The sequence below is a fragment of the Scardinius erythrophthalmus genome (genome assembly GCF_964197995.2).
Source record: "Scardinius erythrophthalmus genome assembly, chromosome: 13".
In the NCBI taxonomy this organism is placed as follows: Eukaryota; Metazoa; Chordata; class Actinopteri; order Cypriniformes; family Leuciscidae; genus Scardinius; species Scardinius erythrophthalmus.
In genome coordinates, this window is record NC_138233.1 from 4,391,020 (window position 1) to 4,406,483 (window position 15,464).

The 15,464-nt window shown below is 37.5% G+C and overlaps 1 protein-coding gene across 1 annotated transcript in view; it reads left to right on the top strand.

The window, feature by feature from the left end:
* Positions 1 to 13,294: 13,294 nt before the first annotated feature.
* hopx (HOP homeobox) overlaps positions 13,295 to 15,464 on the top strand; it is a 5,177-nt gene continuing 3,007 nt past the window's right edge. Inside the window, exon 1 of the mRNA XM_081382418.1 lies at positions 13,295 to 13,590. Coding sequence (XP_081238544.1) covers positions 13,429 to 13,590 — 162 coding nt within the window. The 5' untranslated portion in view covers positions 13,295 to 13,428. The remainder of the gene's footprint in view (positions 13,591 to 15,464) is intronic.

Sequence of the window (15,464 nt, forward strand, 5' to 3'; positions counted from 1 at the left end):
TTGTGAGTCGACTCGTTTTATTAATGTTCTGATAATTTGCATGTTCAATTAACCAGGCGAGTCAGTTATGAAAAAAATATTTTTATGTTTATTTATATTTTTGCAATCGCAGCCTATTTTCTTTTCTTTGCTATATTCTGTGAAATGTAAAATGGGACTTGAAACTCTTTAATTAATACAGAAATATGGAATTTAAAATATGCAATCAGTATCAGAACACTCCATTTTATAATGTATAATAAAGCGGTGTTGTTAAAGTATTTACATACTATTATAGTATTTATTAATATTTTCAATTGGAATTTTAGTTTAGAAATTTGTCATTTCGGTTAATTTTATTAGTATAATTTATATTATTTAGCTTAAACTTTACTTTTAACTCAACTTAAATTTGTTTTATTTTAGTTTAATTCTTTTTTTTCTAAATTTTATTTTATTTCATTTTGATTTCAATGAAGAAAACAGTTTTAATAGTTTTAGTTAACCCTTTTAAAAAATTTCCTCTGATGAAGCAGAAATGGTGCACTTTTTCCTCTGTAATCACACCAGTACACTTCTTTAAATATAAAGTATCTAAAATTAGATTATTATCTGGGGTTTCCCTCTGGCTGTGTGTGAATGACTCTTATTCTTGCAGTTAGTCACCAAAGGGAGTGAAAGCAAAACCCTTTTCTTGTTTCCCTTTTCCGGACCTTAAAAGCCTCTAAGAATGAGAAACAATGCAGAGAGGAAAATAAAATGCTTTGGTTTAGTCTTGCCGAGGAGGAAAGTGAGCGCATGATCTTTATTCTTGCTATTCCTTGTTAATTAGCCCATAATTAACCACAACAAAAGTAAAAATACGGCCTTGTATCCTTCTCTGACAACATTTCAGCCCTTCTGGGCCTCATTGAATATATTTACAATGCTCGGATTGTTAATGATTGCTTAAATCATGTGGTGTGCTATTACTTTTCTAAATGATCAGAATTATTATTTTTGGTTTGCAGCGCACGATAAAGTCCTGTTTATAAGTGTGCCGTCAACAGTTTGATTATTCGTCAAAATATCTTCTTTTCTGTTCAACAGAAGAAACTTTGGACCAACACGAGGGTGAGTTAATGATGACAAAAATGTATTTTTTGGTTGAACTATCCCTTTAAATTTTGATGGATTCTGATTGGCTATCAATGTTTTTATCATTCATCAGCTGGAAAAAAAAAACATTCTGAAAGTGATTCCCTTAATCTCATAATTCGAACGATCATTTTATAGTTATATAGTTATCTTTACAGTTATCGTTCTTCTTGTGAACAGGCCTTGTTAAATAATCATCAACACACAATAAATGTCTGTTAATTATAAGTGTGGCAGTTATTTTGTCTGTCGCTTTAAATGATCGCGCTCTTTAAAGTCCGGTGGGCTTTGATTGGCTGTCGTGTTTCTATCGTTCATTAGCTGAAAAAAAGTTCGGAAATTGAATCCAACGACATCGTTACTCGGTTGTTATTGTTATAGTTGTTATGTGGACGTCCTTATCTATTCTCATTGAAATAGAACCATTGACTGTAAAAAAGAAGAAGTCTATGGTTAAAAAAAGGACGTGCACACCAAGGACGATAATTATTACGTTAATATTCGTTCTAGTTCTATGGATTCTGAGCCTGAAAATATCACAGAAACCTGAGGATGGCCAGTACAGAACTACATAGCAACACCATAGCAACGTGGCAGTAAGTGTTCTTTTGAAAATGTTAAGATCTAGCCTCGTGATATTAATAATGCACGTGTGTAAACATCTACTAAGGGCGGTCACTTTTTTACACCAGATTGTTTTTGAGTGTTTGTTTTGGAATATAGGCCTACCTATTTTGTGTGTGTGTGTGTGTGTGTGTGTGTGTGTGTGTGTGTGTCCTGGTAAACCCTACGTAATTTGGACAAAATGTCCCCACAAAGATGGCAATATCCAAAATCCTTGTCGGGACATTTTTTGGTCCCCAATAGGAAAACGGCTTATGAAAATGTAAAAATGTAAAAATGCAGAAAGTTTTGTGTGATGGGTAGGTTTAGGAGTAGTGCTGGCATTAGGGGAGAGAATATACAGTTTGTACAGTCTAAAAATCATTGTGTTTATGGAAAGTCCCCATAAAACACGAAAACACTGTGTGTGTGTGTGTGTGTGTGTTTATGTGTAAGTACAGCTACAGATAAAGCCACAATAATCCTGTGGAGTTAACTTGTCAATCTACCTTCATGGATGAATCTATGATGTACACAAACAGGTGTGCTCTGACCAATGAGAAGACAGTTTTACTCATGTGACTTGAATTGAGTCACATTTATGTACACTTTGAAAAGTTGCCCTGTGAAGTCCCTGCTTCGGAACAAAACAAACGACCTACAGGTCTGAAAACACCCTTAACAGTGTCCTAACAGTCCCATGAAGGCCATCAAGAGTTTGTGATGAAGAGAGATATAAGGGTTCATGCAGTCATGGGTAATGATCCCTAAACACAAGCTCTCTCACACTGGTCCAAAACACGTGACGCGTCGTTAAGATCGAAAATGACTCTCAAAAATGGCCTCAAGTGTCGACACAGTCCTAAAAAGTGTCTAAAAAGATTATTGTTCTCATGCACATGGTGGGAATGTGAAAGAAAACATGTGTTTAGGTCTTATCTAAGCTGATCATGCATTTAAATGGGAAATCTAAAGGTTTGATGAATCATGGGAGCACACAGGAGGTTCAGGGCTGGCTGTAGATGGGAATCGAATGGGTTTCCTCCCTTACAGAGTTTGAACACACACACACACACACACTTTCCCTGTACAGAGGGTCATTCATTAGGTGAGAGAGAGAGACACACCTCTGGGACTCTCTGTGGGCTTGTTTAGTGACGGAGCGCATGTTCAGGGCTCATAGTCATTAACAAACTGCATCACATCTTCTCAATGCATTTGTGAACAATTTGAAATTGAAGTCTATTGATTGACCCTTCTCTTGCTTTGAAAAGACATTTTTTTTATCTTATTTTGTTAAATGATTAAATGATCCGGTTCGCCGTCCTCTTTATTGTTGCTTGGTGATTTTGTGCGTTCTTTAGCTACGGCAGTTATGTTTAGCTAACAGCAGCTGTTGCTCTAAGTCCCTATTGCTGCTGATGTTACTTATTGCTGCTGATTTTGGTTATTGCTGCTGATGTTGATTATTGCTGTTGATGTTAGTTATTGCTGCTGATTTTGGTTATTGCTGCTGATGTTGATTATTGCTGTTGATGTTAGTTATTGCTGCTGATTTTGGTTATTGCTGCTGATGTTGGTTATTGCTGCTGATTTTGGTTATTGCTGCTGATGTTGGTTAGCACTGCTGATGTTAGTTATTGCTGCTGATTTTGGTTATTGTTGCTGATTTTGGTTATTGCTGCTGCTTTTGGTTATTGCTGCTGATGTTAGTTATTGCTGCTGATTTTAGTTATTGCTGCTGCTTTTGGTTATTGCTGCTGATTTTAGTTATTGCTGCTGCTTTTGGTTATTGCTGCTGATGTTGGTTATTGCTGCTGGTTTTGGTTATTGCTGCTGCTTTTGGTTATTGCTGCTGATTTTAGTTATTGCTGCTGCTTTTGGTTATTGCTGCTGATTTTAGTTATTGCTGCTGCTTTTGGTTATTGCTGCTGATTTTAGTTATTGCTGCTGCTTTTGGTTATTGCTGCTGATTTTAGTTATTGCTGCTGCTTTTGGTTATTGCTGTTGATGTTAGTTATTGCTGCTGATTTTGGTTATTGCTGCTGCTTTTGGTTATTGCTGCTGATTTTAGTTATTGCTGCTGCTTTTGGTTATTGCTGCTGATTTTAGTTATTGCTGCTGCTTTTGGTTATTGCTGCTGATGTTGGTTTGCTGCTAATGTTGGTTATTGCTGTTGATGTTAGTTATTGCTGCTGATTTTGGTTATTGCTGCTGCTTTTGGTTATTGCTGCTGATTATTGTTGTTGTTGCTGCTGATGTTGATTATTGCTGCTGATGTTTGTTATTGCTGCTGCTTTTGGTTAATATTGCTGCTGATGTTGGTTATTGCTGCTGATGTTTGTTATTGCTGCTGATGTTAGTTATTGCTGCTGCTTTTGGTTATTGCTGCTGCTTTTGGTTATTGCTGCTGATTTTGGTTATTGCTGCTGATGTTGGTTATTGCTGCTGATGTTGGTTATTGCTGCTGATTTTGGTTATTGCTGCTGATTATTGTTGTTGCTGCTGATGTTGATTATTGCTGCTGATTATTGTTGTTGCTGCTGCTGCTGGTTATTGTTGCTTTTGCTGCTGTTGCTGTTATTTCTGCTGCTGCAGAGCAAGTACGGGACTTGCTACTGCCATACACACATGACACGCTGATGTGAGCAAGTAAGAAATGCTGCTGCTGTACAATATAGCGTACATGAATAACCCGATCTATACAGGTGGAGCTGGGGAAGGTGGAGGGTTTCTGAAAGCACACTGCAACTGCGACAGTAAATGCTGAGCAGTATTAAAGGTTGAGCGATGAGCTCATTGGCTTACTCTGCGTCAGTAGAGTTTCATGACAGAACTTTGTATAAAAGCAGATGTACAAATATAGAAAACATACTCAAGAGTACAATGCAAAAAAAAAAAAAGCTAATCATGTAATATATAACAAAATCTATATATCTGCAGCATTTACTTTAGGCAGTCTAAAAATAGTTGTTTAACAGCTGTTTTGTCCTTTTATTGAGGTCAGATTATTTTGCTTCCTAAGAAGCCAACCATTTTTTTCTCCCCTATTTGGTAAGAAAAGATTGTGAAGGGGATGAACTTTGACATTTCTTTTATTAATTTTTATTAAGCAAGTGGTCATCTTGAGCAGGACAGACGCTCCTTACACACACACACACACACACACACACACACACACACACACACACACACACACACACTCTTCTGTTGTTAGCCTCTTTTCCACTAGTTACAGAACTCTGATATTTCATGGGAATGATGTCACACGTTTCCTCCTGCCCAGATTAATGACCACATTTTCCCTTTTCGTGATCCAAGCATGTTTCTCCTTCCTCTGCCTCACGTCTAGCAGACATTTTTATCCACAGAGACTTACAAAAGAGGAACAAAAGCAATTTGTCAACAACATTCATAATATAGATTTATTGGAAGCAAACTAATGTCCCAGCATTCATCATGAATCAACAATTGATAGAAACACAAGAGATCTCTGTAATTATTCAGTGCAACATTTTGCACCATATTTAGTTCTGTTGTTGTTGTCTGTACATAAAACACACACACACGGACAGGGTTTTTAATCCATAAAATGTATCGCTGGCCGCAGAAAAACAGGGGCATTTTCCGTTTGAGCACAATATGTATTGTTTGACAGGAAATGTGGGAGATTGCGGTATTCCTCACAATAGGAAGATTACGTCTTAAGGGGTCAGCAAACACGGTCCCTGTTCCTTTAAACTATCAAAAATATCAGTGGTTCCGTTAAATCCGTAATGGAATCTATTTACACTGTATATGACCTACAGTGCTCTGAATAATATGTGACCCTGAACCACAAAACCACAGTCACATGGGTCAATTTTTTGGAAATTGAGATGTATACATCATCTGAAAGCTGAATAAATAAGCTTTCCATTGATGTATGGTTTGTTAGGACAGTATTTGGTCGAGATACAACTAGGCTATTTGAAAATCTGGAATCTGAGGCAAAAAAATCGAAACACTGAGAAAATCTCCTTTAAAGTTGTTCATTTATGTTGGCGATTGTGCAGCATTCACTCACAGAAATACATGTTTTATATATTTACGGTAGGAAATTTACTAAATATCTTCATGGAACATGATCTTTACTGAATATCCTCATGATTTTTGGCATAAAAGAAAAATTGATAATTTTGACCCGTACAATGTATTGTTGGCTATTGCCACAAATATACCTGTGCGACTCGAGACTGGTGACGTGATCCAGGGTCACACATGTCAGTACTTTTTATTCACCAAGGATGCATTTAATTGATCAAAAGTGACAGTATAATGTTACAAAAGACTTCTACTTCAGAAAAATGCTGTTCTTTTGAACTTACTATTCCTCAATGAATCCTGGAAAAAAATGTATCACGACTTTTCCAGAAATATGAAACTGTTTTCAACATTGATAAATGTTTCTTGATCATCAAATCATCATATTAGAGTGATTTCTGAAGGATCATGTGACTCTGAAGACTGGAGTAATGATGCTGAAAATTCAGCTTTGATCACAGGAATAAAATACACTTTAACACTATATTCACATAGAAACTGTTCTTGTAATAATATTTCACTATATTGCTGTTTTAACTGTATGTTTGCGTTGATGTTTCTCTGCACACCGTCTGACTCATGGTCACTGATCTGAAGCACATCATTTCTGTTTTTCCTACAACAGAGAAACATTTAATGTACACAAATAGACAGACACACCTGTGTGTACACACACACTCACAAACACACGCGTGTTTATTCATGCATTACATGTCAATCATCAGAACAAAGACCAAAACAGAAATGTTTACACAGCTTTCCTGCTGTCACAACCCCCCCCCCCCCCCCCCCCAAAAAAAGAAAAAAAATCTGAATATGCTTTTTTATTAATGCAAGCATTTTCTGCGCTTCTTTGGTCTGATAGTGGAAATCAAATTGTCTGAAATATTTAATAAGGGATGTGAATGTCCGGCTGTGTGAATGCTGTTCTAATTGTGTGGAAATGTGTCGATCTTTCTGTGGAGTTCTGCTGATACTGGGTCAAGATCTCATGAAAATCAACCATAACTTTAAAGTCAGCATGAAACAGAAGTTGCGCTGGTCTTTTCTTCCCTATTGTGACGTATATCTGAGTGAAACGCTTCTGGAACAAGAACAAATGTGGGCGGGGCTTGATTTTGTCTGTGTGGAATTGATTGGATGGTTGTGGTTTGCTATTGGTGGATCTCATGTGAGTGACAGGTTGCCCCGCCCACATCACCAGAGAAGAGAAGAGATGCTGCGAGAGGAACTTATTCTGATTCAAGATTACCAGGAACATGAATAAAAAAAATAATAATGATGTGCACAGATAAATCATTTATAATAAACAGCATTTCATGCTGACTTTAATTGGGAATCACAAAGTCTGTGTTTTAGCCGCATATTACACACATTAACAAAAGCAGATTAGCAATAATGTATGTCAATCTCCGTTTGGATCTTATAACCGAGTACATCATGATATCCTGAGTGATGTCTGAACACACACACACACACACACACACACACTGCATCAGTTAGATCCATTTATGCCATGTGTAGCCTTTTAGTTACTTCCTGTTATCTCTCTCTCTCTCTCTCTCTCTGTCTCTCTCTCTCTCTCTCTCTTTCTGTCTGTCTGTCTGTCTCTCTCTCTCTCTCTCTCTCTCTCTCTCTCTCTCTCTCTCTCTCTCTTCTGTCTGTCTCTCTCTCTCTCTCTATATCTCTCTCTCTCTCTCTTTCTGTCTGTCTCTCTCTCTCTCTCTATCTCTCTCTCTCTCTCTCTTTCTGTCTGTCTCTCTCTCTCTCTCTCTCTCTCTCTCTCGGTCCTGGTTTGAGTTCCAGATGTGTGTTCAGTGTATCTGTGGAGGGAGGAGTGTGTGATTATGTAACAGCGTGTGTCGTTCGATCTACACGTCTGCTGTCCGTCTGTCTGTTCTTGAGCGAGTGTGTTTCCCACTGTAGGACGGCTGATGGTTGTGGTCGGCCTGCGTCTGCTTCTGTTCAGGGACTCAAACGTGCCTCTAAATTGGACTGGAATTTCAGTTTTCAAGCCCGCTGCATATTTTTATAAACTGGAGCTAAAGTTCAGCAAGAACCAGGAATCCTGTTTATCCATCAAGTAAATGATGGAAGGAAGTTGCTTCATTTTTTTCCCCCCAAGTAAAAAATTCAAGATTATGAGGAACATGAATTTAAAACAATAATGCGCACGGATAAATTATATACATTATAATTTACAAAAATACAGCATTCCAAAAAAAAAAAAATATAAATAGAAACATAGTAACATAAGTTCATAGTAACTTGAACTTGTCATTTTAACTCTAATGCATTCATGTAATAAATTATCTTCACACTTCTCATTTTTTGTAGCTTAAAATCTTTATGTAAAGATGATGTTATCTTAATATTATATTTATAATTAATAAAATTATAGTAATTAATTACTATTTATATATATATATATATATATTATAGGTATTTACAAATTAATTTATAAATTAAATTTGATATTTTATATTAATATTATTATGTTATATAATAAGAAATCATATACTGAACATGTGCTCTTCTCCTCCACCCTGCTAATTAATTATGTATCTGATTACAATCATCTTCTCTGTGTGCACGGATAAATCATTTATAATAAACAGCATTTCATGCTGACTTTAATTGGGAATCACATAAAGTCTGTGTTTTATCCGCATAATACACACATTAACAGAAGCAAATTAGCAATAATGTATGTCAATCTCCATTTGGATCTTATAACTGAGTACATCATGATATCCTGATGTCTGAACACACACACACACACACACACTGCATGATCTACAGTAAACTCGACCTTAAGCATCTCTTCCGAAATCATTTCATGATCCAGTGCCACGACTTGAGCAAATCAACAGCGTTTTGACTTCTGAAAACCTCTGATTATAAAATCCTCATTACATCAGAACAGAAAACACTCCTCTGGGTGTGAGACGGGAGCAAGTATGGACACACTGATACCCAAACCTATTCAACGAGCTTCAGAAACCAAACTCTGAGTCATAAAAACTCTACACCCTCTCCTCGGGCAACATAAAACACACAGGGCTACAGAGGCGCAGAGATCAGGCCAAACGCACAGGAAAAGACGTGTTTTGAGTCCGCTGCATTGATTTGTTCCAGGACAAGGATCAGTTTCATGACCCACTTCGCACAGGTTTGTGTCTGCACATATTTGCATTTATCAGTTTAAGCATAAATATATGTGAAAGCATGAAAGTAAAATCATTTGTTATTGTAGTTCCACCAGAGGCCTGTAAGTGTCAGTAGTCTCGTGTTTCAGTCACCGGGACAGAAACGGTCAATCATATCTCAAACATTTCACATTAATCATCTCGAATACAGCTCTGAAAAACATTACATAAACATGTGCTTATTAAATACCGTATGAGCATTCTTTCTCCCAGTCATCAACTTGTTGCATAAGTTATACTTGCTGATAGTGAGTGAGTGACAAACTATGAGGACATTAGAGAGACATTTTATACAAAATTTGAAATACTTCAAAGTTGTGTGTGATGGGCAGATAAACCACATATACGAGTGAGTGAGTGAGTGAGTGAGTGTGTGTGTGTGTGTGTGTGTGTGTGTGTGTGTGAGTGTGTGTGTGTGTGTGTGTGTGTTTGTGTTTGTGTGTGTTTGTGTGTGTATGTGTGTGAGAGTGAGTGAGTGAGTGAGTGAGTGAGTGAGTGAGTGAGTGAGTGTGTGTGTGTGTGTGTGTGTGTGTGTGTGTGTGTGTGTGTGTGTGTGTGTGTGTGTGTGTGTGTGTGTGTTTGTGTGTGTGTCTGTGAGAGAGTGAGTGAGTGTGTGTGTGTGTGTGTGTGTGTTAGGGCTGCACGATTATGACAAAAATCATAATTGTCGATTATTCCCTTGAAATTGTAATTGCGATTATTAATTACGATTATCACAATTTACATTGAAATATATATATATATATATATATATATATATATATATATATATATATATATATAGGCATATTATTATATGTTTACTTAAAAATTGTGAACACACACACTGTCCCCCTTTACTTAACATACACATAAATTGTAAGAATATGACTAATAGTAAAGACTACTAATAAATAAACATTAGGCCTATGCTACAGCTATTAAATAGCAGTCCCAAACTAGCTTTTGTAAATACAATGTTGGTATGAGCCACCACAGTCATTTATATAAAAAATAACTTTTTTTTTTGTGAAAATAAAGTGGCATTTGGGGGTTAATATTAAAACGACAGTTACCATGGTGATACACAATACTAACAAGAACTGTTAATGAAACATGGAAACTGCTCCTGGTGAATAGAATGAAAATCATACCTGCATGCAAATCCTTCTCAGCTAACACACGACGTACCAGTAACGTGATTTATTGGTATTTTACTTTTATTTTGTGACTTACCAATTTACAACGTGACAACGTTGCATGCTCGTAGTTTCCTTTGCACTTTTATACACAGCGCGCGTCGCCGCATTTGCGCGTGCAATTGAAGAGTGTGCGCTTACGAACACAGTAGCCTATGGGGCCGCTCACATATCGCGTCTTTTGCGCGCGCAAGTTCGTTATTTCAAATGTAGCCGCGCGGTATGCGCGCTCATAATGGAAGCGACGCGGTCGCGGTGCGACGCGCTCGTTTTTTCCAAGCGCGTCCGCGCCGCATCGAGATAAAAACATCTCAACTTTTCAGAATGCCGCAAGCGCACCGCAGGTCACGTGACAAGAACCAAGCTTAGCAACGACAGACGCCTCCGGAGCGCAACCACCCGAGCGCTTTGGAAAAAAGGACAACGCGGCGCGCCTAGCGTTTTCGACGCGTTTTTGGGCGCGATATGTGAGCGGCCCCTATAACGGCTGACATGACAGGAACGTTCGTTTTTCTGAGGTGAAAGACTTTTTATTTCAGCGTACACATACGTCGCTGCCTGGTAGTTCCTTCCTATTGTGCTGGGTTTTCTGAAGTAGTTGTGATTTGCCTCTCATTACATGCTCTAAATGCACGCAGAGTGGATTTTTTTTTTTTTTTGTAATCGCGGCTTTGGACGATTACGTAATCGTGGCATCCATAATCGTAATCGCGATTAGAAATTCGATTAATTGTGCAGCCCTAGTGTGTGTGTGTGTGTGTGTGTGTGTGTGTGTGTGTGAGAGTGAGTGAGTGTGTGTGTGTGTGTGTGTGTGTGTGTGTGTGTGAGTGAGTGTGTGTGTGTGTGTGTGTGTGTGTGTGTGTGTGTGTGAGTGAGTGAGTGTGAGTGAGTGAGTGAGTGTGTGTGTTTGAATGTGTGTGTGTGTGTGTGTGTGTGTGTGTGTGTGTGTGTGTGTGAGTGTGTGTGTGTGTGTGTGAGCGAGCGTGCGTGCGTGCGTGCGTGCGTGCGTGTGTGTGTGTGTGAGAGTGACTGTGAATGAGTGAGTGAGTGTGAGAGTGAGTGTGTGAATGAGTGAGTGTGTGTGTGAGTGACTGTGTGAGTGAGTGAGTGAGTGAGTGAGTGAGTGTGAGAGAGTGAGTGAGTGAGTGTGAGAGTGAGTGTGTGAATGAGTAAGTGAGTGTGTGTGAGTGATTGAGTGTGTGTGTGTGAGTGAGTGACTGTGTGTGAGTGAGTGTGTGTGTGTGTGTGTGTGTGTGTGTGTGTGTGTGTGTGTGTGTGTGTGTGTGTGTGTGTGTGTGTGTGTGAGTGAGTGAGTGTGTGATTGTGTGAGTGAGTGTGTGTGTGTGCGCATGTATACTTACTAGAGGTTGTGTATCATGTATAGTGATATATAATCAGAGCAGAGGGTCCAGTGTCTCTGTGGGAGTCTGAATATCTGTGTCCATATTTCCTCCTCCTCCTCCTCCTCCACAACCCCCCCCCCCCCCACACACACACACCCCGCAGGCGTCTCCACAACAGATGTGTGTTTTCAGCACATGACACACGGATGTTTCTCACCGATCAGCATTCTTGTGAAGTTTCAGTCCATGATGACAGGAACAAACACAACATGTGCTGTAAACCGCTGCGTTCCCATCCTGTGCTGGAGAAACACACTACCGCTCCGGGTTTATTTGACTCCAGATTTCGTTCCTGAGATGGGAGAGAGATTCGAGAAGAACATATTGAAGTCCGTCTAAAGTTTTTGTTTAATATTAACATATTTATCAGGCTCCTATGTACAGGTTTCTACCCAAGTACCGCCATTTCTGAACGGGCTGAGACTGGGATTTAGTGAGTTTGAAGTGAAAGTATTTGATGAGCGTATACTATGTGCGCTGTGCGGAGAGCATTCACTCAATATTATTATGTCATTTGTGACAGAGGAGCTTTCAGAGGCTTTTGCAGCGGAGGTCTTCATATGAACAGATGTGTGTCTGTATTTGTGCAGTTGAGATGTGATCAAACTGCTGACAGCCCGCACGAGTTTCACATAACACACGAACAAGCAAACTCAAGGTCCTTCAACCCGGATTCACTGATACAACTTTTTTTTTTTTTTTTGAGCTTATATTATCTTTTCCCAAAAAAACATATATTACAGTAAAACAAAAAAAAACAAAAAAAAAAACACATCTATTTTTAATATCAATTCAGTGAAAAATATAATGGGAGTACAGTAAATACTAACATGATGTATAAATACTTTTAAATAGTATATAATTTATATTAATCAAAGGAATAAATTACTATTAATTTTATTTATTCACATTTAACAAAAAACAAATATATATATATATATATAGAGAGAGAGAGAGAGAGAGAGAGAGAGAGAGAGAGAGAGAGAGAATAATAAACACATCATATTACAGTAAGAAAATGTACATTTTATATTAATTCACTGTAAATTTAAAGGGAGTACAGCAACTAACATGATGCAAAAATACTTTTAAAGAGTATATAATTGTTATTAAATAAGTAAATATTAAATAAGTAACTATTATAATTGTTAATATGTAAATAAAATTATATATATATATAATCTCACAATAATACACATATATTAATATGTTATTAATTATAATAATTAACAATTATATACTATTTTAAAGTATATATATAACATAATTATAATATTAAGAATGATTTTATTAATAATTATTATTATTATGTTTATATATTTTTTGAATAATATTTTTCGATAATTAGACTTGTTTGCATCATGGGAAAATGTGCTTAATTGTCATAAAAATATTGCTTAATGGTCTGAAAAGTAGACAAAATATAGATTGATTTCTTCTGCATTGTGGGGCATTATGATGTGTTGTCGGCAAACACTGCATGATCTCATTGTCCGAGACGCTTCAGATGTGATGTGACGTCACCGGGAGGGCATTACATAATGCTTTGAAGGAGTTCGAACATCATCATCATCAGTAACTTACAGTTCACGCGCCGCTGCTGTCACTGGAAAGAGGCGTTTCGCGCGCGTCAGCGGACTGAAGTTTCTGTGTGTGTGTGTGTGTGTGTGTGTGGATCATCATCTCACACTGACTGACTGACTGACTGTGTGTTTCCCCTGTCCCGCAGCATATCCTCCTGGAGCCTGGCGTTTGTTTTCAACACTTTGGAGTTTATTCGCATCGCTCGAGCTGTGATTTGTGTGTGCAGTGCGTCGGTCAGCTCGGAGTGGAAACATGAGCGCGAGTGGAGACGCGATGGCGATGTTCGGGATGCCGTTAGCGGACGATCAGATCAAAGTTCTGGAGGAGAATTTCACGAAGGTCACGAAACATCCCGATGAAACCACGCTGATGCTGATCGCGGCGGAGTGCGGGCTGAGCGAAGAGGAGACCGCGGTGAGTTCAGCAGGAGATCCGCGTTTACTAGCAAACGACGCGACGCGATGCGCTACTGGAACGGTTGAAAGCCGCGCCACGTTCATTGGTCGATTGGGCGCGTTGCAGTTTTGCCGCGTACTGATTGGGCGAATTGGCTCGCGTTTTTTTTGCGTTGCCTTTGACGCAGAAAAAATAAATAAATAATAATAATAATAATAATAAAAAATAGTATTAAATTAAATATAATAATATAATATAACAACGCAAATGTGCTTGATTGTCATGAAAATAATGTTTTTTTTTTATCTATCGGTCTTTCTATCTGTCCATCTATCTATATCTATCTCTCTGTCTTAGATTAGTATTTTTTTTATCAGTTTAAATAATGTCAAAATCTGTCTTTAATATTAGAGATATTTCTTTCAGTGTTTTAATGTAGTCAGAATTATCTTAATAAAATAAAAATTACAATTAAAAGTTCATAATTTATTTAATAATATTATTATAACATTATTGATATTATTTAAAACATGATGCATGTCCAAAAAAATACAGTTTAGTTCAAACAACATATGGTTTGACAGATGGCTTATGAGCTTTTATTGCCTGACTTTCTTTGAGCATGGAAAGTTTATGATGACAATAAATGTTAAAGTAAATAATAATGTAGTTTAGTGTTCTTCTACAGGTCAAAACTCTTAAATGTACAATGAAAGGTCATTAATCAACCCTTCTGAGGAGTGAACTTACTATAGTTTTCAGTTACTCGAGATATTTCTCCACTAAAGCCACATTACGGTGACGCAAGCTTCTCTTCTGCATTGTCTTCATTCCTGTTTTGCTGTCAGCAGCTCAAAATAACACACTGACAGCATTAAACGCAGGAGGGTTTGTGTTGGTGTGTGTGACACTGACCATAAACAAAGTGCTGGAACACAATAGCCGCCTTTCCTCTGACGGCTCGGGTCGACATGTCCAAACACAGCGTGTCTGACTTCTAAAAGCAAACCCACACAGGAGTCATGGTGTAACGGGGAGGTTATAGTCCTGTCATGCGTCTATCTAATAGATATTTTAGAGCTCGTGAGCAGCGGTTTTGGCAGATTGTTACTGGAAACACATTCCATCATGAGGCTGGTCTGTTTCTGTCACTATGATTGTGAAAAACCCAGTGCATTTAGTGCAAGAAAACGCCTCTGTGATCAATCATCATACACAATAGAGCAGGCTTAGTAATGCAGGGGTGTGTGAATGTATACAGTGCACTTAAATACTTAAACATCCCGCTAAAACATGCCCACTATACCATTCAGAGGAAAGAGATGAATACTGTGATTCATCAAATCAATCAAAGGGACATTTATGTTACAAAAGATTCTATAAAAAAAAAAATCCTGTTCTTTTGAACTTTGTATTCATCAAAAAATCCTGAAAGAAATGTATCACAGTATGTATGATTGATAATAATCATAAATGTTTCTTGAGCATCAAATCGTCATATTCGAATCATTTCTGAAGGATCATGTGACTCTGAAGAATGATGCTGAAAATTCATACACTTTACTATACATCCACATAATTAGTATATCGTGCAAAAGTTATAATTTTGATGATTATGGCTTACAGCTTATGAAAACCCCAAATTCAGAATCTCAGAAAATTTGAATATTACATGAAATCAATTAAAAAAAGGATTTTAAATACAGAAATGTCGGCCCTCTGAAAAGTATAATCATGCACATATGTATATAGTTATATATGAAGAGTTCTGATGCAAAAGCCTTTAAGTGCCATCTGAAATTTTCTTCTAAAATGAATATTTTTATCAAGATTGTATATTTAGGTTCAGTAATTTCACTTTATTGACAATTAATAGGTAATTTTCATTGCCA